Raw genomic sequence first — 24,746 nt, 5'->3', positions numbered from 1 at the left:
TTCCACTACTCTGCAGTCCATTCTGTGCTCGATCAGCGTTTTCCGGATGTCACACTCAGAATTGCATCAGCCCTCGCGCCACTCGACCCGAGAATGTCGCATTTTTTCACCCCATTCCCCGCACTCTCATCCAACAATCTCTCTCAATGTACCGTCTTCTAATTCTCTCGCTATTCTACCGTCTGCAATATCGATTGCTTTTATATTAAAATTCTTCGCTTCTTCTGGTACTTGAGTCGTTTGTCGTTCAAACTGAATTATGCCCCTCAACTGAAAAATTAAAAGTATGTTTGTACTTGATAAATTTTTCAACTCGACTTTCTCGAAAACGAACCGTCCTACGAACAAATATTCGAGAAACGATCTTATTCTTATTTTTTCATAAAAAACCATCACGTGTCACCTTATACGTTATACGTCATTTGGCCGAACGCTGTGTAAAAAACTGTGTGCGTTACGTGTTCGCATATTTTCTAACCACAGAGCCAATGAACCTGCGTGGTTCAACAAACCACGTGAACGTGGCTCGAGAAGTTTCAAGCGTAAGGCGATAAGGCGTGGTTTATTGCGACGCGCGTGCACTCACCACCTACGTGTTTCCCCTCTCGCACACCACGGCGGAAGTGTATCGGGGCTATTGATAGTGATAACGACACACAACATGTAGACGGCCATACATAGATGTAGGCTGACAGGGCCTCCTCTTTTCCGCCCAAGCGATCTACGGGACGATAACGCGGGATTGCGAGCTTCAACGTCGCGTTCCTTTTATCGACGGTCAGATTATCTCGTAATTAATTATAGCAACGAATGACGGGTTGGATGAAGCGCGGTCTTTAACCAGGGAATTGCTGTTTAACCCATTAGAGGACTACGTTGTCGTCCACGCAATATTTCATTTGGAGTGTGAAGCTTCGCCTTTTTTAAACAATCTACGATATGGGATTAGATTTTTTCAGTATCGTAGCTGTGAAAGGAGATTCTGAGAACTTTATTTTTAAAAACTAATTAAACTAATATTAGGTAGAAGAGAAATGTTAAGAATCTAAAGATATTTCAATATAAAATTGTAAAATTATGAAAGAGGAGTCTGTAATCAATCTGTAACATGTCAATTAAGGAATACATAATTTACATCGTTAAATTATTGCGTAATTTCTCGTATTATATTTCCATCGTAACTTCTACTATATAATAATAATAATAATAATGAAACTACAAAGAAGAAGTATTAAAAATTGCAATATGATTTTGACAGATGGTATTTGATCATCCAGGATGTTATTTTGGACTAACGAAGTTACGAGCTTTCTAGAAATGGCTGTGCCTCGTTTACAAAGAGTTAGTCTAAGTTGAGACATAAAATCGTCCGTGAAGGCGTCAGAGTTCGAAGAGACGGTGTGAAAGAAGCAGCGAGGTCGGGGTTTTGCGAGAGAGTCTTACAAGAGCTTTAGCGAGTGTTTCAGCGAGCTTAATTATTATGAGTTGTAGAATAGTGGAGTATATTTAATATATATATATAAAGAAACCCTTTTATAATATTTGAAACTTATACTCGCTAAGACGTAACTCCCTATAATGCGAGGTTTACCATAAATAATTCTTTCAATTAGGAGTACAGAAGATTGAATGTGTTGGTAGATATTGATCGAGGAAAATAAAAGAATAAAAGAGTAAGGGCTTGGTAGTTAAGAGAAATAAGATGCTGAATCTAATTTAATTTAACTTTGAAAGGGAATAATCACGACCTTCCTGGAAGGAACTCTTGTAAGATTTAATATCCATCCTTATATGTATATGACTTCGAGGAACATGAGAGGTTCCTCTCTGTATTCGTCCCAAACTCTCCCACGTACCTATTAATTTTTTATTTGACGAAAATCAATAAAATCTTGAATCAAGTCTCTTTCATGTGAATTTGTTATATGAATTATGAATTACCTGTTGTATTATTAAAGTCGTAAAATATTGACAGCGTATTCATTAAATATAGGAAAATATACTACCACTCAGAAACATTCGAACATTTACGTATTTTTAACAATTCGTGTGTATTAATTATAAAATCACAGGATAAGATGTTCGGATATATGTAAGTAGCATCGTATAGAAAATATCAAATGAGAAATATCAGAATTTACGATAAGAGTTCTCTTATAAAAATAGGAATGTCATTAAGCGTCACAAATGACCCTGTTTCCGTTGCGTACTTGACAAATATTTTCGGCCTTCGAGGGTTAAATAAGCACCGAGCGAAACATCAATCATTGGCGAACTCTAGTTGACCTAATCTCTTGTACGCGCTTTACCATAAAATATCGGCAGAAATTTCTGAGCGACATTAACGATATTAAAGCTGCTGATAGTAATATTACGATAATAATACAAATATTACGATTATTATTAGCAACTAGTTTCAAAGGTTATAAATGACGGTAGTATCAGATTGACATGTGAAAATAAGCTTAATAAATATTTTACCGAAGCAACTTAATAATTAATTTATAATAATACATATTCAATAATGATCTCAATAGTAATAAAATTTTCATAACAGTTATCTGAATTGTTCCACTTCCTTTACAAGCCCTGGTCGCTCTAATCTCTTCTCATATTCTGTGCTCCCCTATGGAAGAGCAAATTTAGATCCAGATATTAAATTGATAACAGGAGATACTCTAATCCCAACCATGCAACTCGATATCGAATATACGCATAATAACAACCAATCGTTTCTACCACCATTTTGAAAGCTTAAGTAGGATTTTTCATTCCAATTTACAACGACCATCAAATGAAAGCTCTATAGAATTCCAAATTCAAATTGCGATATACTAGCAGACCTGGATGCTAATTCTTTAATCGCTGAATCAAAAATTAATAAAAACAAATAATTTAAGCTTTAATTCTTGCAAATATGAACATCACGTAACTTTTAAAAATCTTTTAAATTTTTTTAAATCTTCACCCGTTTATATATTTATACATCTATTTCTTATTCCAGACTATTTAGACACCCTATCTGCGTGTCTTATCTCTACCGAGATGTTCGTCCAAATTTTGAACGATCATTCTCTGGACGAATACGATCATTTACTCTGCAACCTCCGAACAGTTTACTTCAGCACGCTTATTTCCAACTTTCCAGTGGTTTACTCTAACATTTCAACGTATAAACAGTTTCGAGTTCAGCCATTAAAGTTAATAGCTTAGTTAACATCGTCTTTCGCTCGAATCAGCATCTCTATCGCCGCAACGAGTTTAGGGAACTTTAGCGTGAAACGTGACACCGATATGATAAATCGTAACGAAGAATTACGATCTTCGTTGATCAAGTCACTCGTCGTGGGTTGTCTCGTCACGATCGCCTTAACAAACTTTGTTACTCGTCCTTCGAGCCGGATGTTAATGAACCGTGCACCCTCGTAGACGTTTTCTGTGAAACACTTAGTGCGACAAACATTCAAACTGTGAGTGATCCCACACGGACTACGGCATTCACCCATTCCAATGAGAAGCGAAACATTCACATAGCATAACGATACGAAGGATCACCAAGTTGCGGCGGTCAACGCAGCAACTTGAAGAACACTCCTTGAAGAATATCCAATCTTCAACAAGAACGCAACATTCTTCTGCAAGATTCCACCATTGGTTCGGACATCATAGCAAAGCATGGCAGTACGGACAATCTCGCAACGATAAGGTAGGTTCGATTAATTGTATCGCCAATTCCATCATCTTCTTTGTTCTATATCACGATACCGAACAATCCAGCAAATCAATCACAGTCTATAACACAGGGACTTAGTATCACTGCTCTAAGACTCAAACGCGTGCACATTATCAGTCGAATTATCGCATTATCAGAATTCCTCGATGATTGTGAAATTTCGGGTCAACGCTACGTAGTCCTCGTCCAAACTCACCTCAATGATCCCCAACGTGGCGTGGAAACGACGTCCGATTGGCCATCGAAGAACTCGAGAAAGGAAAAGTAGCGCGTCGTTACGAAATTCGGAAGAATTGTTATAGCGCAGTTGCGCGAGCTAGCAAAATCGTAGGGAACAAAGAATCAGCAAGTCATCAAGTTATCAACCGCGTTTATCGTATCAGCTCTGATGGCGATAAAGTTACTCGTAATGCGTCTATCCACATTCGATAGTGCGATCGAAATATGGACATTTCTCTTCGACTCCATTTCATCGACGATCGAGCGGAATGAGAATGTAACATTCGTTCAGAAATTACAATATTTACGGTCACATGAAAAACAGTCGTGTATATACAATCTGTGAGCGCCATCGATGCAAATTTTATCGACGAATCATTTCAGGACATTGTAACGCATTACACGGAATCCCGAGATCGCGTAAAAATACTCCGAAAACATAACGTGACCTCGTCGATGTTATAAATCAACAGCTTCGCGCGTTGTTTGGGTGAAGATGTTTCGTCGTGGAACAGTTTGCTAATGTCCATAATCCTGTAGAAGGTAAACTCCGACTCCGTATGGCACTAGGAGCTTACTTCGAAGGGTAAGAAAAGAGTAACAGCGTAACCACACGGAACTTCTCGATTTTCTCGAGAAACGATCGTATTGCGCTGCAACCGCGTCACGAACTGTCGTAACTTCCGAAAGTGGAGCGGAGAAACAACGGTGCAATAAACGTATAACGCCACGAGGACAGGTGTTCGCAATTGTGCAAACAGTGCACGGGGTTGCGACATTTTCAAGGCACAAACAGTAGCCGATCGTCAAAAGACAATAGGTAAAGAAAAAAGAGACAGAATTTCGCTGTTACTTCGTTTACACATCTTCTTTATACATCTACAGCTTTATCGTTTTATGTGTTTACTCGTTTATATACTTAAACATTTATTTCTTTTTTCGTTTATACTTATCCATTCGTGAAATTCCGACTAACCTAGCAGCAGTAACTTTTCATTAACATTTCCCGACAATAGCCGCCATGGCTTTAGAATTTTCGTTTCCTGCTTTATACTGCCGTTATGCTTGTCCGACTCAGAGTGCTTCATTCAGCGTTTATTGTTTCCTATGGCCACTAGGTAACATTCCAGTACACGTCACTCACGTGTCTCGGTACGCATCGTACCTGATAGTGTTCTTAACTTGGAGGCGGTCACTTACATAGTTAACATAGTTGACTAACATAGTCAAATGGATTATTGCTTACGTTTTTTAGTTTCCCAATAAATGTCTAATAAATGTATAAGAAGTACGTAAATGTTCTAATACTCAGAGCCAACACAACAAATACATTAATAATCCAAAATAGTTTCACTAAAATGGACCAGTCCATTCCATCAGCTCTGTTATCTCGAAAGCCAGCAATAGCACGTGGCCAAGAACCCGATTTCGACCGACGTGAATCGCGCACGTGTCGCAGGATCGTTTCACGAGGAATCGATCCAGTCTAAGTAAGCATCCGTGGCACTCGTCGCCTAATCAACGAGATGCTAGAAGCCAAGAATCGATCACGCACCAACATTGGATGTCTGACCTGGCATTGGTTATTTCCTGGTCGGTTGCCACCCGCCTTGGATTGTTCATCCAGATTTGTCGGCGACAACCTCGCCCTTCGATCGAAACCGAACCCAACTCTCTTACACATCGCATAGATGCTTCTTTCGTCTGTATCATCGTGTGTGTGCGCGCCAGTTCACTGACCACTGTGTCGATCGAAGTGGAAAATGACCGTAGTCGTTCGGTCTGCTCGCTAAGGTTTCAATTTGGATAAAAGGCGATCCGTCGAGTCGACACGCGCGGATTTATACCGCGTCGTGAATGGGAATCCGGCGTAACGAATCGAGGAGAACGACACGCGATCACCAGTTAAAGTTGTTGTGTCTACAACTTAACGGTGGTATCAGATCAACGATATTAAGGTTTGCACGCAATGATGTTGTCTGCTTCAAAGGTTGTTGTCCATCTACCAGCACAAAGATACACAGATATTCATCGAATAGAACAGCATCAGAGCAACAGTACATCGATACTATTTGCAGCACATTTGAAAATTAGTATTATGAGAAAGCGAGGGCGAGTTTCGTACATGAAATTTCATAAAATTATTTTGTACCGAAACTTCATTTCATAAGAATACATCAAAGTAGAAATTTTAGGAATTGCATATTTTTCATGAAATTATACATCTTATAATTATTATCTATCTTTGAAAATAATATTTTATCTACCATTTTGCAAATTTCAGTCATTTTTTCATTTTGATTATATTTCCTGTTATTATATTATTCACTGTGACAAACAATCGTCTGGAAAGATTGAGCGAGCGACAATTTCTACGCGAGTCACTGCGAGCGCAGTAGAATGGGATAGTACCATGTCGGACAGTCGATCTGTGGCTGTTTCGTTTTACTCGACCATGTTTGAATCGACTTTTGGCGGATTCAGAGATTGAAGGATTGTCAAAGTCGCTAATGGAAGATTTGTTTCAGGATTACATAGTAAGTTGTTCTCTGGCAGATTTATATATACTATGAAAATTCATGCAGCAAATTCTAGGCTTTGAAACGATATGCTTCTAACCGATGTTTTCGTTAGATTTGTATGATTCTCCATCGCGTACGAAAAACGTTATCTAAGTAGAGCAATCGTGAGATATAAAATAGAATTATGCAAAGTAGCCAGGAATTTATGGTTCGTACTGGTGTGAATTCGTGTGTAGGTAATTGTTAAGATATATATAATGAATTCACGATTATTTTATTACTTTCTGTAGAGTATTTTTTCACGTTGAACGAACGAGTAGATTTGTAACTTTGTTTTGTAGTGTAATCGTGATATTACGTTCTTTTCTTGCACGAGAGGCTAAGTGAATTGTTAAAAATATGCATATAATAGTTTATCGAGATCACGAACTCCGCTGAATTTCAAGTTCTAGAGCCTCGATGTTTCGAAATGAAACAATTGTGAGTTCGGACGAAATACTTGTCCCTCTTACAATCTTTCTTAGATAATTGCTTCTTCAACAATATCCAATCTGCTGCGACAAATACTCGTGTAATATTCGACACTCTTCTAAATCAATGCTATGACAATCGTTATTAAGAATTTTGAACTGAAAGTAGTTTAGATTAACTATGTGTTAGAATGTGAAGATCTTTAATTTATAAATAAATAATTTATAAATAGGAAATTGAAAAATAGCGTGGAATAAATGAACTCTGCAATAGTAAACTTATATATAACCCTTTAACATTATACCGAGGAAGTGCATGACCCAACTATGAAAATAAATAAAAGCAGAGTTTAAATGACGGAAAAATATAATTTTATTAATATAACAGACGTTTTAAATAAATTGACACTTGCTAACAGATAAATCTGGCATTTGCATGTCAAAAGATTACTAGAAAACTTTCAGAAATAGTTAAAACAAAATTAAATAACGAATACAGTATCTCACTGTAGAAATATTTCATATTTTATAATTCTAACAAGAATAGTTATAACTTTGGATGCAACAGTTCGAAATTTTTGGATAATTTGATAAGAAGATTAAAATATGAATATTATAATTCCCAAAATTCATAAAATAAAAAAATGAAGAACGGTTTCGGACAATTTTTCAACTAAGGAGAGACAGTCATAACGATACACCGTGTATGTACAAAGAAAGTTGTAAAATATCAATTTCAAATGAATTTGTTGTGATAACGATAATTGGCCGACAACGATAAATAACTAAAAACCCGAGTAAAAGGCGAACAAGTCAAAGGTACGTCTAATTTAAAAATATTTTTCATATTAAATATTTCACATCACACAAGTAATTTTTAAAAATATAGTTCACGTAGAAACGTAGTTGGCTACTAGGCATGGTTAATAATAAAATGTCTGAAGCACAAAATGTATGATAAATTCATATAATGACATTTGCATTTAAAAAATCATTAAATCTACATCGAGCATCACACTAAAAAGAAAAAGAAGAAATTCGCTATAAAATACATATACTCCATATTAGAAAGATTTATAATAGAAAAATCAAAATCTTACTGACCAGCCGTCAAGAATAATTAGAATAGTCCTATGACTTTGTTATACAACTTTAAGCGTAGAAAACGTATAATAAAAATTGCTAACAATTTTTCAATCCGTAAATTATTTTAGAAGAAACTGTAACGAAGCCACTATGGGTACTTCGTTTAAAAAATTTTTTATAAATCTGTGATAAAGAAAATAGTTAGTCATTAGAAAAGTGTACATTAAATACATAATATTTTAAAGAAATGACACTTTATATGCACTAATATAATATATATTTATAAGAAAGATACGGTAGAACGAGATCGTCACCGATCAGACATCAATGCGTCACGGCTTCAACTTGAAAAAACAAAAGCACTCAAAGGATATTTCTTGACTTATATAACTCTTTGAACGGCCACATATTATCAATAAAATAACGTAGCCTAAGCTATATTATCGTATGGCATTGGGAAGAGACCTTGGAACGCTACGTAAGACATGAAATTCAATTCCAACGTAATCCCGACGAAGAAGTCGGAAAATGACCTGGCCTCGATCCAATCTACTCGTTCCAAAAACCATTTTATCCTCAAAAACGGTTCGATCCTCGTAGCAAAAGATCAATCGAAAAACGTTCCGCGCCGATGACTGCCTAATTAATTTCACAGCGCCAACGAGCACGACGCTTCCGTCGCTGCTAATTCAATGAAGCGAGTTTTTCGTTCCAGACTGTCGATTTCGCGCCTGTCAAGCTCCACGCCGTGCAAAAATGTGTGTATACGACACGCGTATACAGGGTGACATCGAAATAAATAAGCTTTGATATATAATGGCTCACGAAAGTAGTTGAATACTTACTCGTCAATTAAATGATTAATCGGCGATACCAATTGATATTATAACTTTATAACGTTAAATCTGTATATTGTAGTAAAAATATCAAGATCATACTATATAAGATTTTTTTAAAACCCGCTTTCCAAGCTATAGTACACGCAATTTTTAAAAATATACCGCGAAGAAAGAAATAATTTTAAATTAAATCTGCTTAGTTTTCAGTGAGATCTTGAGCTCCTTATTTTTCTATATCGTCTTTCGTCTCTTGAAACACGTAAACTTGAACGCTTGGCCAGTTTTATGATCTCACTACATCTTTTCCACCGACAGTATCTGCTTGAGACGATGCTACAGCGCTCAGTGTTTGGTATAAAACAATATCTCCATTCTTAAGAAAAATAGAATACCATAGTAAATATTGTTTATTTATTTTCATGTCACCGTGTATAATAGAGGCAAGCTCTCGCGGCTCCCACGAGGACGCTCGATCGGTCCGCTCAAAAGTTGCTCCACATTCGGTGACCTTTTGCAGGGACGTCGATAGAAAATGTCAGAGTGGTCGTTTACGAACTTGGGACCGCGGAATCTTCCTATCGCAAAAATGCAATTTCGACGATCGACGATCGCTTAATCCGCGAACAGAAGGAATTACCGGGGAGAGGTAACTCGCGGCCATTGAATTCGCGAGCTGCCGACGATTTTCATCCCCTCGGCGCAGCGTCGCGCAACCAACCACAGGAAAAGCTATTCATCTCGGTGGAAACGAGACGCTAATAAAGCATCATCGCGAAAAGAAATAAAGAACCTGGTCGGACAAATGGAAGAAGGGGAAGATATCAAGGCTCGATAATGGATTCCTCTGGTCGTCCAACCGTTCCCCGATATTTCCGTGATATTCATTTCGCCATATTGTTACGAGTGGTCGTGTGCTTGGTTCGTTCGCCGCTGTGACGCTCGTTCGTTTCATTCCGGCCTCTCGTAAGAACTTCCCATTTCTTAATGAGGAAACAGCCGACGCGCGGATGGGTCAAAAGAAAACACAAGAGTTACATTGAAACGGTAACTTAACCGTGGAAGAAGAAGAAGCGTGGAGAAAAGTCGGGATCCGTGAATTGTGTTCCAGACAAACGAGAAAGAGGAAATGTCTTGTACACGCACGCTCCACTCGTTCTTCTTTCACTAGATTCCAAAAAAAAACCGGGCTAATGGGAAATTTTACTTCCTCGAGAGCCTATGAAATGTTCTCAATTTAATGCGAATTTTGTAAAATATCTCGTCTTCTGAGTAAGTCGCGAGATGAGCATTGGGGATGAAAATTGATGGAAAGTTTCAAGCACTGATAAGATAAAATATAGAGTTGGTAAAAATATAACGTCGACCTTGTGGATGGAAATATAGGTCTTTTTTATTCGATCAATTATATCATTCTCTTTATGATAAAAGCTCCTTATGAAAATTGCCACGTGTATTCACACGTCATTTGTATTAAACTCAAACTTCTATTTTAATTCTTCGACTTGGAAATTAGTAACAACTTAACATTTCATTATTCCACACGACCTTTCAGCAATGAACGATTAAAACTCGCTTATACATATATATACCTGTACAATAATACCCAGTATTAAAGAAGTCATAAGGGATTAAAAGAACGGTCGTTGAAATATATTCGATAGTTGCTTTAAATTAGTAGGTTTCGTGCAATGTCCAACTATCAAGTCATATACTTTAGGCTACATCTCGATTCGATTCAACTTGTGATCCAGTTATAAATTCAACGATAGCTAAGCCCTTAAATCATTCTCAACACGTTAAGCACCACCTTGGCTTTTCGTGAGTCTTGTAACTAAAGATTTCGATCAAATAAACCTTATTTCGTATGCACTAGCGAGACATTTGCATTGCAAATGTAGTTTATAACTTAACAATCATCCTTCATCGAATCGAAAACAAAAGCCTAAGATATCTCATGTCAGGAACACTAACAAGTAAGTATATAGGGATTAGTACGTAAAATGTCTAAGAATCTCATCCAACCTGTAGCCTATTCTCAATTATCGCATCACCTGATAACGAGACAACGATCACGGTATATGCCGTCACGCAATATCATCGATGATTTAATCTTATCTCGTCTCGGTTAAAGCCGTCGCGCAAGAATATGTTAAATAACTTACTATGAACGCGCTGAAGAACCCGGAAATATTGTGGACAGAACATTGTCTTATGACCGAGCTGACCGCATGCCGGAATCACGAGATCGATTACTCTTGCGAAACATGGTCGGAATGGTATCGACAGTTTCCGTAACCTTGCGAAATTATTGAACGAGTGTCGTCATAAGTTGGAGGCACGTTACGTGGAGAACGACCTCAGGCACGATCATTCCCTCTTGGCCTGGCATATTTTCTCGTCGCGTAAATCAGTGGGGCACGTTGCATTGGGAATTAAATCAACGTGCTTCGCTTCGTTGATGGAGATGAAGCAAAACGAGATGGATGGTAGGAGAAGGATAGAACGAGCGACTGGACGATGAGAGAAAAAGAAAGAAAAAGCTGGAATAGATGGAGTAAAGCAAGAGGAACAGGAGGAAGAGTAACCATGGTGGGGGATCAATTTAGAAGCCGTGACTCACTCGACACGGTGACGTCGTTAGCGCACCCCTTCCGTTCTCACCCTCTACGCTACCCCTAAAAAAAAAAGAAAAAAAGGAATAATCCGGTCACAACTCTCTCTCTCTCTAAGCGAGAACTAATCGAGGCCAGTGCACACTACCAGAGAAGAACGAAACGAGAGGGGGGTGTTCTCGACTCCCTCGGCTGGTCGACGAGTCTCGAGTATTATTTCTGGTATTCGTGTATACCGCTGTTATCCGACGAGACGAGGGCCACGGAGGTGGCACGCGGAAAGTGAAGCGGAAAGGGCACCACAGAGTCATCGTTGTACACGATAACGCCACCGGTCCCTCGTTACGTCGAAAAAAATCTCGACGAAGAGAACCGGTGTGTGAAGTCGAGTTTTACCTACGCCCATGTACTTCACGCGTCAGTGATTCCTGTTTACAGAACCGGCTGAGGGGGTGGGCGGGAAATGAAGAACGCGAAAACGCGAGCGAAGAGAAACAAGGAAAATTGCAAGGGAAAATGGGAGAGGGTGTAAACGAGGAAGAGGATGCAAAAGGGGAAGTATCCAACGCATCCTCTCGCACCCCCGCGCCCACCAGAGCCAGCGTCCCCTCGCCCCAATTACCGTGCCCATCGCTCGCACCACCTCGTCCACGCTCGTAATTTGCATCCGACCTCTATTTCCTTCATAGCCGTCAAACTAAATGCCTCTTCCGAAATCGTCGAGGGAAACTAAGGATCCGGACACTCGGTAATCTTGCACGCCTATGGTAACGTGGGGGATGATGACGAAATTGTTAGAACTAGAATTTACTTAACGTTCCAGAGTATCAACGTACAGTTAACGTTGTACAGAGAAAAAGAGAGAGATAGAGAAAGAGAGTAGCAGACGAAATAATGATCGAAGGAAGAAATTACATATATGCTGGACTGGAATGTATGTCCTGGGAAGGAGATTGTTGATACTCACGAGGCACACGATCAACGAGGATCAGGCTCTCGGTTAGGAGACGTCGACTCCTGGATCGTCGACCGACGAGCATCCTATACTCCGATTCCCCTGTTCCACGAGTCCTGGCGTCGAGGACCTAGATGATCCTCCCGTTGTCACTCCCGGCAACACCCACTTTCTCCTCTGGCCTCGTAACCTCGAGGGCCACTTTTCCTTCTCTCCCTTGCCACCGTCACCGAACGAGGCGCAGCACTATTCTGACAGCACCACCACTACTACCACCACCACCACGATATGAGTCTCGACTACCAACGGGCACCACCACGATAGAAAGCCACCACCACCGCCACGACCACTACTACCACTGCCACTCGCCACCACGAGTAGCACAGGCACAGCAGCTCGTCGTACCGCCTTGATACTGGCGATCAGTTCGCAAACCAGTTACACGGCATTTACCCTCTTTTCCTGTTCAAAGTTATCCGCGATTGATTCTCGTGAATAATCATCGAACCACCCTTTTTAAACGCGGCGCGATCGTGCTGTTGTCAAATGTCGTTAGTCACTATTCGCGTTGACACGACGCGTGACCATCGACGAGGAACCCTCTGAACACGAGTCACGCGCGGCAACCTACGAGCATAAGATGATTCCGTAGCTCGCTGCGGAAACTCCACCGTGTGAGCTGGCCTATCTACGCGCCTGTTTGCTCTCCCAAGCCTCTACCCCTTCACGTCCCCTCTGCGCCGCCTTCTGGCCAGTCACGACAGAAATGTATGCGCGTTCCTGACACACGCGTGTCCGTAACACGTCCCAGCATGCGCTCCTCTACGCGCGCCTCGTATGGCACGCGCCCGAAATCAGCCGAATTCGTTCGACTGTAGCCGGTGTCGCTACTATCCCCATGACTTCTAGGGAGTTTATATTTGAAAAGGTTTATCCAAGGAAGCGGAGGTACTCCGTCGTTGGCGCTGTAGATATTTTTCGATTTCAAAATTCAAGAAGGAAAAATTAGCGATTGAAGGTAATTAATTTTATGGAGGAAAGAACGATAATGAAAAATTTGTTACCGAAATGTTTTCGTTTCATTACTTATTTTATTATGGTGTACGTTATGTAATTAGTTAATATTATAAATTATATTCATAATTTTACTATCTACTGGTTATCATGATTCTCTTACACAATGATTTACCAACTAATAGTATTAGTGAATTGACATGTTGTAAGTTATAGGTTAGCATTAGTAATTTGTAACTCGTGACTTGTAAAATTTCACTATTTATATTAGTTCAATTGTGCAAAAAGACCCTGTTTCCTCCTACTTTCCTTCTATTATTGATATTTATAGAACGTATAATATACGTATACAAATGTGTATGATATTTGTTCTAAATTTGGTGTCAAGAATCCTATGCAAAGTCAGTTTGCATACGCCCTAGGGATTTTTATTCAGTGTATGATACTAACCTGTGAGTAACGTGTAAATGCGTTTGTTTCATTTTTTATTTCCAAAATTCGTCTTTACTGAAAGTTTGCGATGGTTATAAAAGCTACAACATTGTGTGCCCGTATCGCATCTATTAAAATCATAAGTGAATTTTGTATGAATAAATCGGAAATATTGTTGCTCTATGAATCTTGCGGTGGCTTTAATTGAACTCTGTTGATAATGCAGTTATAAACTGCGATTATCTTTTGATTACTGCTCATTGTTAAAGAATGACTACACGATGTGTCCTTCACGACGCGATTCTGCGTTCAAGGTTAGATCTCACTACTGGCTTTTTTCAAAAGATTGTAACCGCCGCGAATAAATACAGTCAGCATACAGAATAGTGTCATGGCGCGGCAACAATGACGGAAAGTGTATTCCTCACCGACGAATTCGGTACCAAATTTAATATGTGGGGCCGCTTTCGTTATAAAGGCTTGTTAATACTATTCCTGATTAATGTGATTGCGTTTCAATGTTTTATATGTAAGTATTTCTTTACTATTGTACGTAGAGTTGTGCATACACCTCCATCTTCTACAACAGATAAACTGTCATGAATGTAAAAACGCATGACACATAAATTTGATATGTTATCACAGTTTCTACGCATGTTGCCCGCGATATTCGAGGAAACTCCATGTAGAACGTAGAGTACCTTATAACTTGTATTTCATTATTATTATATGTCATATATTTGCATTTTATCGATAATATACAAGAATGTATATATTATAGGATGTAATATATTAGTCATTCTTCTTTTCTCTAATTATTTTTCATCATTAAATAAACAGATCCCGTCTAAATATTAAAAACTGCGATTAATCTTTATTAATTTGCATTCGAATTGTAAGTTATTTTCTTGTAATGATGTGTATCAATATTTTTGTCAAAAGATTATCAAGAGAGCTATAAATGGCGGGAGTTAAGGAATAAGTTGGAATCATTAATGATCGAGCAACGAGACCTGTATGGATTAACGTATAGTGTAATTAAGAGGCTGGAAGGGCATGGCATGTTAAGCGTAAAGAAACAGGAACCTGTTGAGAAGCCTATGATTTATGCCATTACCCCTACGTTTGCCAGGCCTGTGCAAAAGGCAGAGCTGACCCGGTTGTTGCAAACGTTTCTTCATATACCCAACTTCCATTGGATTGTCATCGAAGACGCGGGAAAAAAGACCAAACTCGTTTCGCAACTTTTAGAAGATAGTGGTTTAATTTTTACCCATTTGGCTGCGGCAACCCCGCCGAATTATAAGTTAGGGCGAAATGACCCGAATTGGAAGAAGCCACGTGGCGTCGAACAACGAAATGCAGCGTTACAGTGGCTTCGGGAAAATCGCAGGCCGACCGACAAAGGCATAGTATTTTTTGCTGACGACGACAATACGTATTCGATTAAATTATTTCACGAGGTAAGAACATTAACGATAGCAATCGGTCCAGTCACGAAATCGTTACATAACTTATGTGTGTTCCAGATGGAGAAGATACAGAAGGTCGGTGTGTGGCCTGTTGGTCTAGTCGGTGGTTTGATGGTGGAGAAACCAATATGTGATAACGCTACTAATAAAGTAATCGGTTTTAATGCTGCGTGGAAGCCAGAGCGACCATTTCCATTAGATATGGCGGGTTTTGCCATCAACTTGCGACTTTTATTGGAAAATAAAAATGCCGCTTTTTCGTACGACGTTCAGGGTGGTTATCAGGAGAGTGAGATATTGTCAGAAATTGTCAGTAGAGATGAACTAGAACCGTTAGCAGATTGTTGCACAAAGGTATTTATTGATTGTTTTCTTTTTATATATTTCATGGTATAAATCAAATAATTATTTATGTCTACAGGTGTACGTATGGCACACACGAACAGAGCCACCACAGTTAAACGTGGAACAACTATTGATAAAGAAAGGTAAACGTTCAAATGTAGATATTGAAGTGTAATAAAAAAATTAGACTGCTGTTCGCTATATTTTGATATAGTGATATTAAGTTTGATAGTAAAAGATATTCCTATATTAAGTTTTTGAATCCCGAAAGAAAAATTAGTTTTATATACGCTTTTTATCATTCGCATTTGACCATGTACTTTTTAAATTGAGGAACAATGCAGTGCCATATAACAGATAGCCGCTTATAGCTGCATATTCAGTAAGGATGTAGAATGTACATATGACACTATTGCATTTTATATATCCTACATTCTATATAGAATATGCTTATCAATAGTATGCATGATAACATAATGGCCTGGGTTACATACTATTGTTAAGCATCGCTTTATTTTACGAATCGATAATTTTTTATATTGTTGAAGAAATGGTATATAGATGAATAAAATTTTTCATGTAAAAAAAATGAAATGCTAATGTAGACGTGAATCATTTGACCTTGAAAATGTTCTTTATCCTTTATTAGTCGAGTACGTTTCCTTGACGCGTACAGAAAAAGCATACATAAAAAATATGCCTTAACCTACGAATTTTAATAATGTTTCGTAATAATATTCTTTAAAATGGAAGATGCGCAGTAATACTTTTTGTGGGAAGCTACTTGGGTTACGGATTTTGGCAACGAATATAAAATAGCTAGATAAACGTGTCTTTTCCTCCTCATCGAGTCATCGATTCTTGACTCGATGAAGGCTCGAAAATACTGCGTGACAATTACAATGAACAATCCACTATTTTTTTTCTCCTTCTTTTTTCCGATGTAATATATATTCCTTGTGTACCTATAATGTGTACTCGTTGACTTATAAGCTAATAAGTACTATATATTTGGCAAAACTCTGTTTACGGTACGTAAAAAAGCTACCCTGCAGAAAGTGTGTTCGCAGGTAAGGGAACGATGACCTTTTAATTTCTTTTTCTTTAGGTAGAGGTACAATTATCTTAAATAAATATACACACATCAATTATTTTTTTCAGTTTACTTTTTTTTCTTTTTTTTTGCGAACACACCTTCCAACTTCACATACAACATTCTAAACTTAGCGAACCCTCCTAAACTTATTTCCAATATTTTCTTAAAGATTAGGAAAAACGTTTACAAGCATTTACAAAAACTTATCACATTTTAACTGCGTTTTCTTGAAAAGCCATCTTACACATTAGGAAAAAACCGGCATTATTTTAATATTATCGAATATAATATATAATGTATATGGCAGCTTTCGATTGTTCTTTTTTCTGAAACAAAAAGATTCGAATCCCTGTTACAAATGTCAAGTATTAATTTAGTGCTCAAAAGGAGAAAAGTTTACTTAGCCGAATCGAAGATATCGCTGCTTCGATTACACTATACATACACAGTAGAGAGACTTAATTGTCGAAAGATACATTTGGGACTTATTAAAATGCCATCGCGGTCGACATATCGAAAACGACTTCTTTCGGTAACATTTCTTTTAATTTTCGTATTTTACAGCTTTTTAAGTATACTGTTCTCTAACTGTATCAATAATCCGATCGTGATGATACATAATCTTATCGATTACAATTTCATCGCGGAAGCTAACCAGTTCTCGGTTAGATTACTTTCTTACATACAGGGTAACTACATAGGATACATAAAATACTAATAACGAAAAAAAGGATGTAAAAATGACAGAGACACTAAGGCTGCTCTTGCACGCGATGCCTCGACGATGTAATCTTTACATTGTGAGATATAAATGACAAAAACTATCACGATAAATTAGGACGCGAATAAAGGAAACAATATTTCACGCAAATGATGTTCACTTTGAAGTAAAAAACATAACTACGTATTAATTAACCGAATAAACGTACGGCTCCTAACCAATACATCAGTCATGTTGGTTGTCACGGCAAGAATACATATAACCATACTCAAAAGTCGAGCGGCAGAAATATTTTTGTAAAAGTTTGTTCATGGCTAGAGGAAACACGTGGCGGTAAATCTTGTCAAAAGATACGTAAACGACGAAACAAAATTTTAAACCGTTTATTAGCCTGAATTATTTGATCGTCACTAATAATCGGTACGATTCGTTTTCATAAGGTTACGCGCTTAAAGGAATCAGTCTTTGAAATCAAGTCATATAACCACGAAATTGATAATTCGTCGTTTAGAATCGTGCCGAATAAGATGCAGCATATCTGTGTTTGTGAATCTGGAACATATAATACGACTTCTAGTCGAAAAACATACATGAATGGAACATGTCGAGGAAATATGATAAATTTTAAAAGTATATATACACAGACCAGAGGTTCTTATAGAATACTGAACCTCGTTGAGACTGAGAGAGAGAGAGAGAGAGAGAGAGAGAGAGAGAGAGAGAGAGAGACGTAACCTATTCCGTCCGTTTCTACTTCGTTCGCAAAACTTCTTAAAACTTCAGTTTCTTATTTCTATAATAATTGTTACACCATGTTCCTTCTATTAACGTAGAAGAAACGATATAGAATAGGTAAACCGTTCCTTCTTTTTTAGTTTCGTGCTGTGCACACGATAACACAGTACTACCCAGCGTACTAGACTGCGAGTATCTAGAGGGTGCCTCGAAGCAATGATCACTAATTATCGACCAACTTCTACCAATTTCGCGATTAATTTTGTACATGCTTTCTTCTCGTTTAAGCGATCTATCTACCTCCTCCTTCTTGCAATATTCGCTAAGTTACATTATATCGATAATTTCCTCTTTTCCCCAATATGATCTTGGATTACAATACGTTTCGTACTTTACCATAGATCGTAGATTACAATTATTTTTCATACGCTTTGGTGACTACATTGGCGAGGAAGGGGAGAAAGTGAGATATATTTTTCTTATACACACAGAACTATCGCGATTGATGAAAAATCATGTAGATGAATTTTGTATCGAGAAAAATCGGTAACGTGCAGACTTACGAATAAATGCTACAATCTTTTTGTCCTACCTTCCAGAAGCAAGGGCGGACGAGAATGTACGAGCGAATTTATCGCATCGATCTTTGAAAATTCCGCGAATGAAGCAGACGAATACGATTTTGTATTATTTGATCGCGGTGAGATGGCGCGTCGTGTCTCATCTAAGAAACGGAAACCGAGGTGTCATTCTGAACACGTCTCGTTGCTCCACGTTCCCGCGCAAATCCCGAGTAGAGTCGCGAATCGTTTTGAAATTCGAATTCGTCAAAGGAGAAGATTCTTAGCAACCGCGAAACTCTGTTTCCTACGTGTACGTTTCGGGATGTACGGGCTTATCTGTTGTTTTTCGTATCGTTCGAGAACACTTCGGCCAGAAATGGTGTTTCCATGGTTGATTTACAATCTAGTACGCCGGAAGAATATCTAGACCGCTGAATCCTTGCCGACGAAACCAGTTTTTGAGACGGATCTTTTGCCGTCAAACGTGATAGATGTCTCCCGGCGAAGACCCGAGTCGATGATCGGTGTGATTTTCTTCTCTTCCTTCAGTGGTTCCTTCTCGTCTCTAAAATGTTTCAATAGAAAAAGTGGGGTTATTAATGGAAGACTATTTATCAGCTGGTTGTTATACGGTTAATTTCTAGTACTGGGCATAAAAGAGAGCATGTCGAGATGCGGCGCGTGGTGCAACATCGAATAATACGCATAATGCATGCCATCACTCGTTAGTATTGTGTATTTGCAATTGAAGTATCGTATCTTCGTTCTTCGTCGCGTGTTATATGATATACGATGAAATAACAACGTACAACATCAAGAATAAATATAACTAAAGTTTGCATGATGGAGAACATTCACGAAAAAGGTAAGTGAATTGAAATGTCATTAAATTATTTGTACATTTCGTAGTACATAACAGTGTGCGATATTTACGACTGAAAAATATTCCTGTCTCCACGGTAACGTTTTCCACGAGGCAATGAAATTGAATTACCTACTTTCTCAAATCCACGGTTGAATAGAACAGGGTAAATTAGAGTGAATAGTGGTGAGTATGCTACGTAGTTAACGGGCAATTAATATCACTTCAGAGTGTTGATATCTCATGCAGCATAGCCAAAGCACGGGCGAATAATGGCGATAGTTTATGCAGCGCGCATAAAGAGTGACAGAGACAGAGAAAATAGGTAAGCGTTAAATGAACTGAACATGGTGAATAATGTACAGTGTTCTTTCGTTCGGAAAGTGGTTGGCGGCAAAATAAATTACATGTAAAAGAAGGATGAGACGAGGAAAGGAAACAGACAAGATCCTTTCATGCTGCAATTCTAGAAATTCAATTTCTTTTATCGACGGACCGTTAGTTTCGTTTCCATTGATGCCATTCTTGAATTACGTATTTGACGTTCCAAGATGTACACTAACATCGTGGAGCCGAGGAATAAAAAAAAAAAAAAAAGAAAATAAAGAATAAAAAACGGGAAGAATATAAGAGTGTTAAACAAAGAAAAAAAAAAAAAACGAAAAAAACATCATGCGAAGTAGAAAGCCGTGTCGGAGCCCCTTCGTGAGAGGCCATGCTTCTTACTGATTTTCACTTATGTATCTCTCTTACATGGCAGTATGTTTGACCAATTTAATGGTATTTTTTCCACTACCCGAGTCTTGGATGGCCGTGACCCCGGCGACATTGGCCATTTTTTGGTCGCAATACGGCAATGGAAACCGCCAACCGTAAAGACTACCGGTAAAGAAAAAAAAAAGAGACAGATGCGAGAGAGTCAAAGTGTCTCCTAATGGCGGGCTAGGTTTTAACGAGTTAACCGGACGATTTAACCACGGGACACTCTACTACCTTTTTGCGGGATAAATATAGTTGCAACTACAAACGTTCGATAAGAACGCTATAAAGGATGCCCGGTTTCGATTTGTCAAGTATCCATTAAGTTCGGACTATAAGGGCTTCTCTTCGTGGTCGTTCAGATTTTTATTCCGTTATTTTGTACCCTCGCTATGCTATTAAGAATGAAGACTGAGATCGTAGAAAGTCTGGACAATTCGAATTCATGGATCTCAGTAAGGACATCGCATTACTTAGAATGCACACGAATGAATACAGAATAAAACTCACTTTTTAGCAAAATTAAGTAATTATTTAGGCTCAAAAAACTATATGAAAGATAAATTGAAAATATTCTAGTATAAGGAATGTATGTCTGATATAAAAGAAATTTAATAAGCATTTTTGTCTCATCGAATTTAGATGAAAATCTAATTTAATCGTCAACGAGTTGTTGATGATTTGCAGTTGTTCGAATTAAATTACTTAATTTTACAATATTTTACTTTAATATGTATTCTATATTTTAGTAACGGAGGCTATATACGAAATGAATCCATTAATGAAAAATGAAAAAAACCAAAGCAAGATTGAAATATCAAAATTCGAGGATCGTAGCAGGATAAAACATCTATAACTAAATGATATCACAATTATATAAAAAAATCTTCTTTCCGATATTCGGACCTATTTTAATGGAATTTTTCAAATAAGAGCTAACGAAATTTTTGTTGTTGAAAACTTCGGCAACCCTAGAACGAACTGGTACTGTTTCCACGAATATTCAGGTAAATCTTTCTTGAAACTCGTACACGTTCCGTAAACTAATTTGCACGTTAGTCACGGCTCCAACAGGAATCTCCATTCGAGTCACAAAAATTCGTTCGACCTCTGTGATGCGAAAGAAAGAGTTTCACGGAGGTTTTGTAAGTTCGATGGTGGGTGCAAAGTTCGATGACACGGTAAATATAGCGCCAAAGACTTGCCAAAGCACAATGTAAAATATATATATAATGTATATAAGAAAGTCAAGTAAATCGATCTAAATATCGTGAGTATGTAGATACGTGTAACGCGTATCGAAAGAATTCGATTGGAATGAGCCTCACCTGCCAAGTTTCGCGTCCTCTTCGTCTACTGGCTTTCGGCGGGAACGTTCACACACGTAATATATGATTCCTGTAATAAAAATTTCATAAAATCATTGGAAAAAACAAGAAAGAAAGATATCAATGTCGATCGTGAAAAAGATTTTCCTTAAAATTAAAGGGCTCGTAACAAAAATGATTCTTGTCCATGTTTGAAAAATGATACAAATTTTTAAATACTTTTGTATAGTTATAAGCCTAGCTTCTGGGTACGAAAATACATTCTGATCTAAAAAATCCAACACTTTGACGAGAACTGTTTTTGTCAAGAGTTTTCCAGTTATATTTTATACTAAACTTTTTCTAACTTGATAAAATCTACTTATCAAAACCGAATAATTCTATATGATCACTTAGCGCGAGCTAACGTTGCAATTTCACGTAGAATTACAGTTGCACTTTTAGATAAATCTGCGTTGCAATTTGCAACAAGTTTATGCCGCGGGTAATTCCAAATAAATTCGCGCTGCTATATCAAGCAAATTAACGTTGTAATTTCATATAAATCCAGTTTGCAATTTTAGATACGTTCCGGAGGTCGCGAGTGCTAATAAATTCGCGCTGCGCATGCATGTAATGCTATGACGTGTTTTAGAATTTATGTCGAAATTGTGAATAGGTTTATGTTGGGAAATTAGGCGCACGTGTGAAACGATTGTTAATAAATTCATTTACACTTTTACTTCATATTGTATATACTATAATTTTCTTAGATATAAATTGCCAAGCTCAATATTACCGTTTCAAATGCAACTGTTATGACTATTACGTTGCAACATTTCGCTATAATTTTATTTCGGCTCGTGTTACAATCTTGTGCAATCTAATATTTCTAAATTTTAGAAGAAATTCATATTGCAACTCGTGATAAGTTTGTGAAACATATGCGAATAATATAACAAATATATAACAAATATTCTCACCTGTCTTATGCGCGCAACAGCAGATCACGTCGATCACGATAATAATAATGAATAGTACCGCGATGACGATACCAATTATGGCTGCGCTTGATATCAGAGGTCCTTGATGATGAACCACAGTTGTGTCTATACCTTGAAGGATAAGAATCATGTATCAGATAAATATCATGACAGAAAATGTACATTTGTTTGTTTGCAATCCGTTAGTGCAGAAGCATTACTCACAACGATGTTTGGTGATGATATAAAGAGAAAATCGTTCCCAGTCTAAAGTATATTGTTTTACTATCGATTATAAGTTTATGCATTCAAAATAAGGTTTGAAAAGCTTCTTGTCACATAAAAGATATTACGAACCTAGTAGAAATTTTAATCCAACATATGTTTTAAGATATAGTATAAACTATATGCTTATAGTAACTCTTTCTTTCTTAAATAGTCCTTTTAACAAATATATCTGCCTTTTTATTATTATTCTTGTATCTTCCTGTTAGCTGGTTTACTTTCTTTTATTTTATCCTTAGATAATAAAGGTTACATATGAAAAATTAGAATATAGAGATCCTATTTTAGAATTCCGTGTTATAAAATATTCATATACACGAATCATTTATTTTATATCATATTCTAACATCTTTGCTATTTTCTCCCAAAGAAAGTTTCCAAATATGGAGACAATATTTTAGTAAATATTGAATTATACGCGATAAATCTATCGCTCGCTCCACACCGAACTCCACATGTCTGAGAAATCCTACATTCTACATGACAAGAAACCTTCTAAACTTCGCTTCCATCTAAACAAAAACTCCCCTACATTTCACTTAAGCACTTTCGTGTCTCGCGCGAAGAGACTACATGTTTCTGGAAGCAATAGAAGCGAATGAGTCTACCGCGAAATTGATATCGCGATCGAGTTTCCGTCTCGAGACCTAGGCACATCACCAAACACGTTACGCGAACGATTAATTTTAGTCTCCTGAAAAGAAAGAAGATCGGCGGGGGGTTTTGGGGAAGTGCCAAAAATCCGTTTTCATCAAAGCGTAGACACGTAAGGAACCAAGAGAACTAAACACACGCACACCAAATCAAACCAAAGCGAACCAACGTATGTACATACGTGTATGTGTATACCAATGAAAGAATGATATCGGTTGTCGAATAAGCGATAAAAAGAAGCGTGATTAAGAAACAATTTTTAAAAAAGAAACAAACAAATATGTATAAAAATTAGAGAAATAGATATGAAAATCAAGAAGAAAAACGAACTAGATAATTAAATGAAATAGCTGGTGCACAAAGATACATGTGTGATACCAAGCGCGAAAATATAGCGGAACGGAAGAGCGACAAAAGGGTGCGGTAGTCCCTTCTGTCGGACCGGACGTAGAGATATGGGTGCTGAGAAAGCTCAAGGAAGGGGGAAGAAAGCTTCATTCGCTACCTTTCTCTCCCGATGTTAGTTTCTACGCGTCACTAGTCTAAATGTGCTACCTCCACACACATAAAGCTCTTTTAATATTTTTTTTTCCACTGAGTGCCTCTTGCTCGCTCTCTCTCTCTCTCTCTCCCTCCCTCCCTCTCTCTCTCTTTTTCTCTTTCTTACACACACACACGCTCGCTTTTTTGGCTTCAAAAAGTCAACAGAGAGGGACTACTACGATATATATGTATACTTAGCAGATGTATGATACATATTACGCCCGTCGTTCGACTCTTCTGATGTGCTTCAATATATTTACCGTTCTGTTTCGAAGCATGTCGCATCCCATCGTGTACATTTTTGCTCGTATTTGTCCCAAAAATCTTAATTTTTTCTTTCGCTCTTCGTTTCTTAATTTTCGGTGAGACAGGTGGGCGGAAAATGAACGAGACGGCCGAGAAAGAAACCATCTCAAATTGATCAGCCCGTTTCGCTCGAGTTCGCTTTATCTTTCTCATCGCTGGGTCTTAACCCCTTAATGCTTATGTGTCGTCGCGGTCTGACCACCGAAGCGGATGATTCAATTTATGGTGCGTCG

The 24,746-nt window shown here is 37.9% G+C and overlaps 3 protein-coding genes across 11 annotated transcripts in view; 1 reads left to right on the top strand and 2 right to left on the bottom strand.

Annotated features, from left to right (window-relative positions):
* Positions 1 to 13,167, bottom strand: part of LOC126866766 (uncharacterized) — a 48,003-nt gene extending 34,836 nt beyond the window's left edge. For all 4 annotated transcript variants that reach the window (XM_050620706.1, XM_050620708.1, XM_050620707.1 and 1 more), the window contains exon 1: positions 12,449 to 13,167. The gene's annotated coding sequence lies outside the window, so the exon portion shown is untranslated. The remainder of the gene's footprint in view (positions 1 to 12,448) is intronic.
* A 146-nt stretch (positions 13,168 to 13,313) lies between these two features.
* On the top strand, positions 13,314 to 16,287 carry LOC126866769 (galactosylgalactosylxylosylprotein 3-beta-glucuronosyltransferase I). 3 transcript variants are annotated; one of them, XM_050620721.1, is made up of 5 exons: positions 13,342 to 13,454; positions 14,197 to 14,411; positions 14,825 to 15,345; positions 15,412 to 15,708; positions 15,776 to 16,287. In XM_050620721.1, the coding sequence occupies exons 2-5, from the start codon at positions 14,288 to 14,290 to the stop codon at positions 15,872 to 15,874; spliced, it is 1,041 nt and encodes a 346-aa protein (XP_050476678.1). In that variant the 5' UTR covers positions 13,342 to 13,454; positions 14,197 to 14,287; the 3' UTR covers positions 15,875 to 16,287. The 3 variants fall into 3 exon arrangements, with proteins under 3 accessions (XP_050476679.1, XP_050476678.1, XP_050476677.1); XM_050620722.1 differs by lacking the exon at positions 14,197 to 14,411 and having other exon boundaries at positions 13,314 to 13,454; XM_050620720.1 differs by lacking the exon at positions 13,342 to 13,454 and having other exon boundaries at positions 13,909 to 14,411.
* Positions 16,288 to 16,775: 488 nt separating this feature from the next.
* Positions 16,776 to 24,746, bottom strand: part of LOC126866767 (fasciclin-2) — a 170,950-nt gene continuing 162,979 nt past the window's right edge. For 3 of the 4 annotated variants that reach the window (XM_050620715.1, XM_050620712.1, XM_050620713.1), the window contains 4 exons: positions 22,726 to 22,857; positions 21,764 to 21,833; positions 20,430 to 20,555; positions 16,776 to 19,379 (listed from right to left, as the gene is read on the bottom strand). In XM_050620715.1, the coding sequence (XP_050476672.1) occupies positions 19,238 to 19,379; positions 20,430 to 20,555; positions 21,764 to 21,833; positions 22,726 to 22,857 (470 nt within the window). In that variant the 3' untranslated portion in view covers positions 16,776 to 19,237. The remainder of the gene's footprint in view (positions 19,380 to 20,429; positions 20,556 to 21,763; positions 21,834 to 22,725; positions 22,858 to 24,746) is intronic. The other variant, XM_050620716.1, reaches the window with a different exon arrangement.

Source organism: Bombus huntii, chromosome 6, assembly GCF_024542735.1.
Source record: "Bombus huntii isolate Logan2020A chromosome 6, iyBomHunt1.1, whole genome shotgun sequence".
Classification (NCBI taxonomy): domain Eukaryota; kingdom Metazoa; phylum Arthropoda; class Insecta; order Hymenoptera; family Apidae; genus Bombus; species Bombus huntii.
Note: the sequence above shows the minus strand (reverse complement) of the source record. Positions and strands in the feature narration are given on the sequence as shown.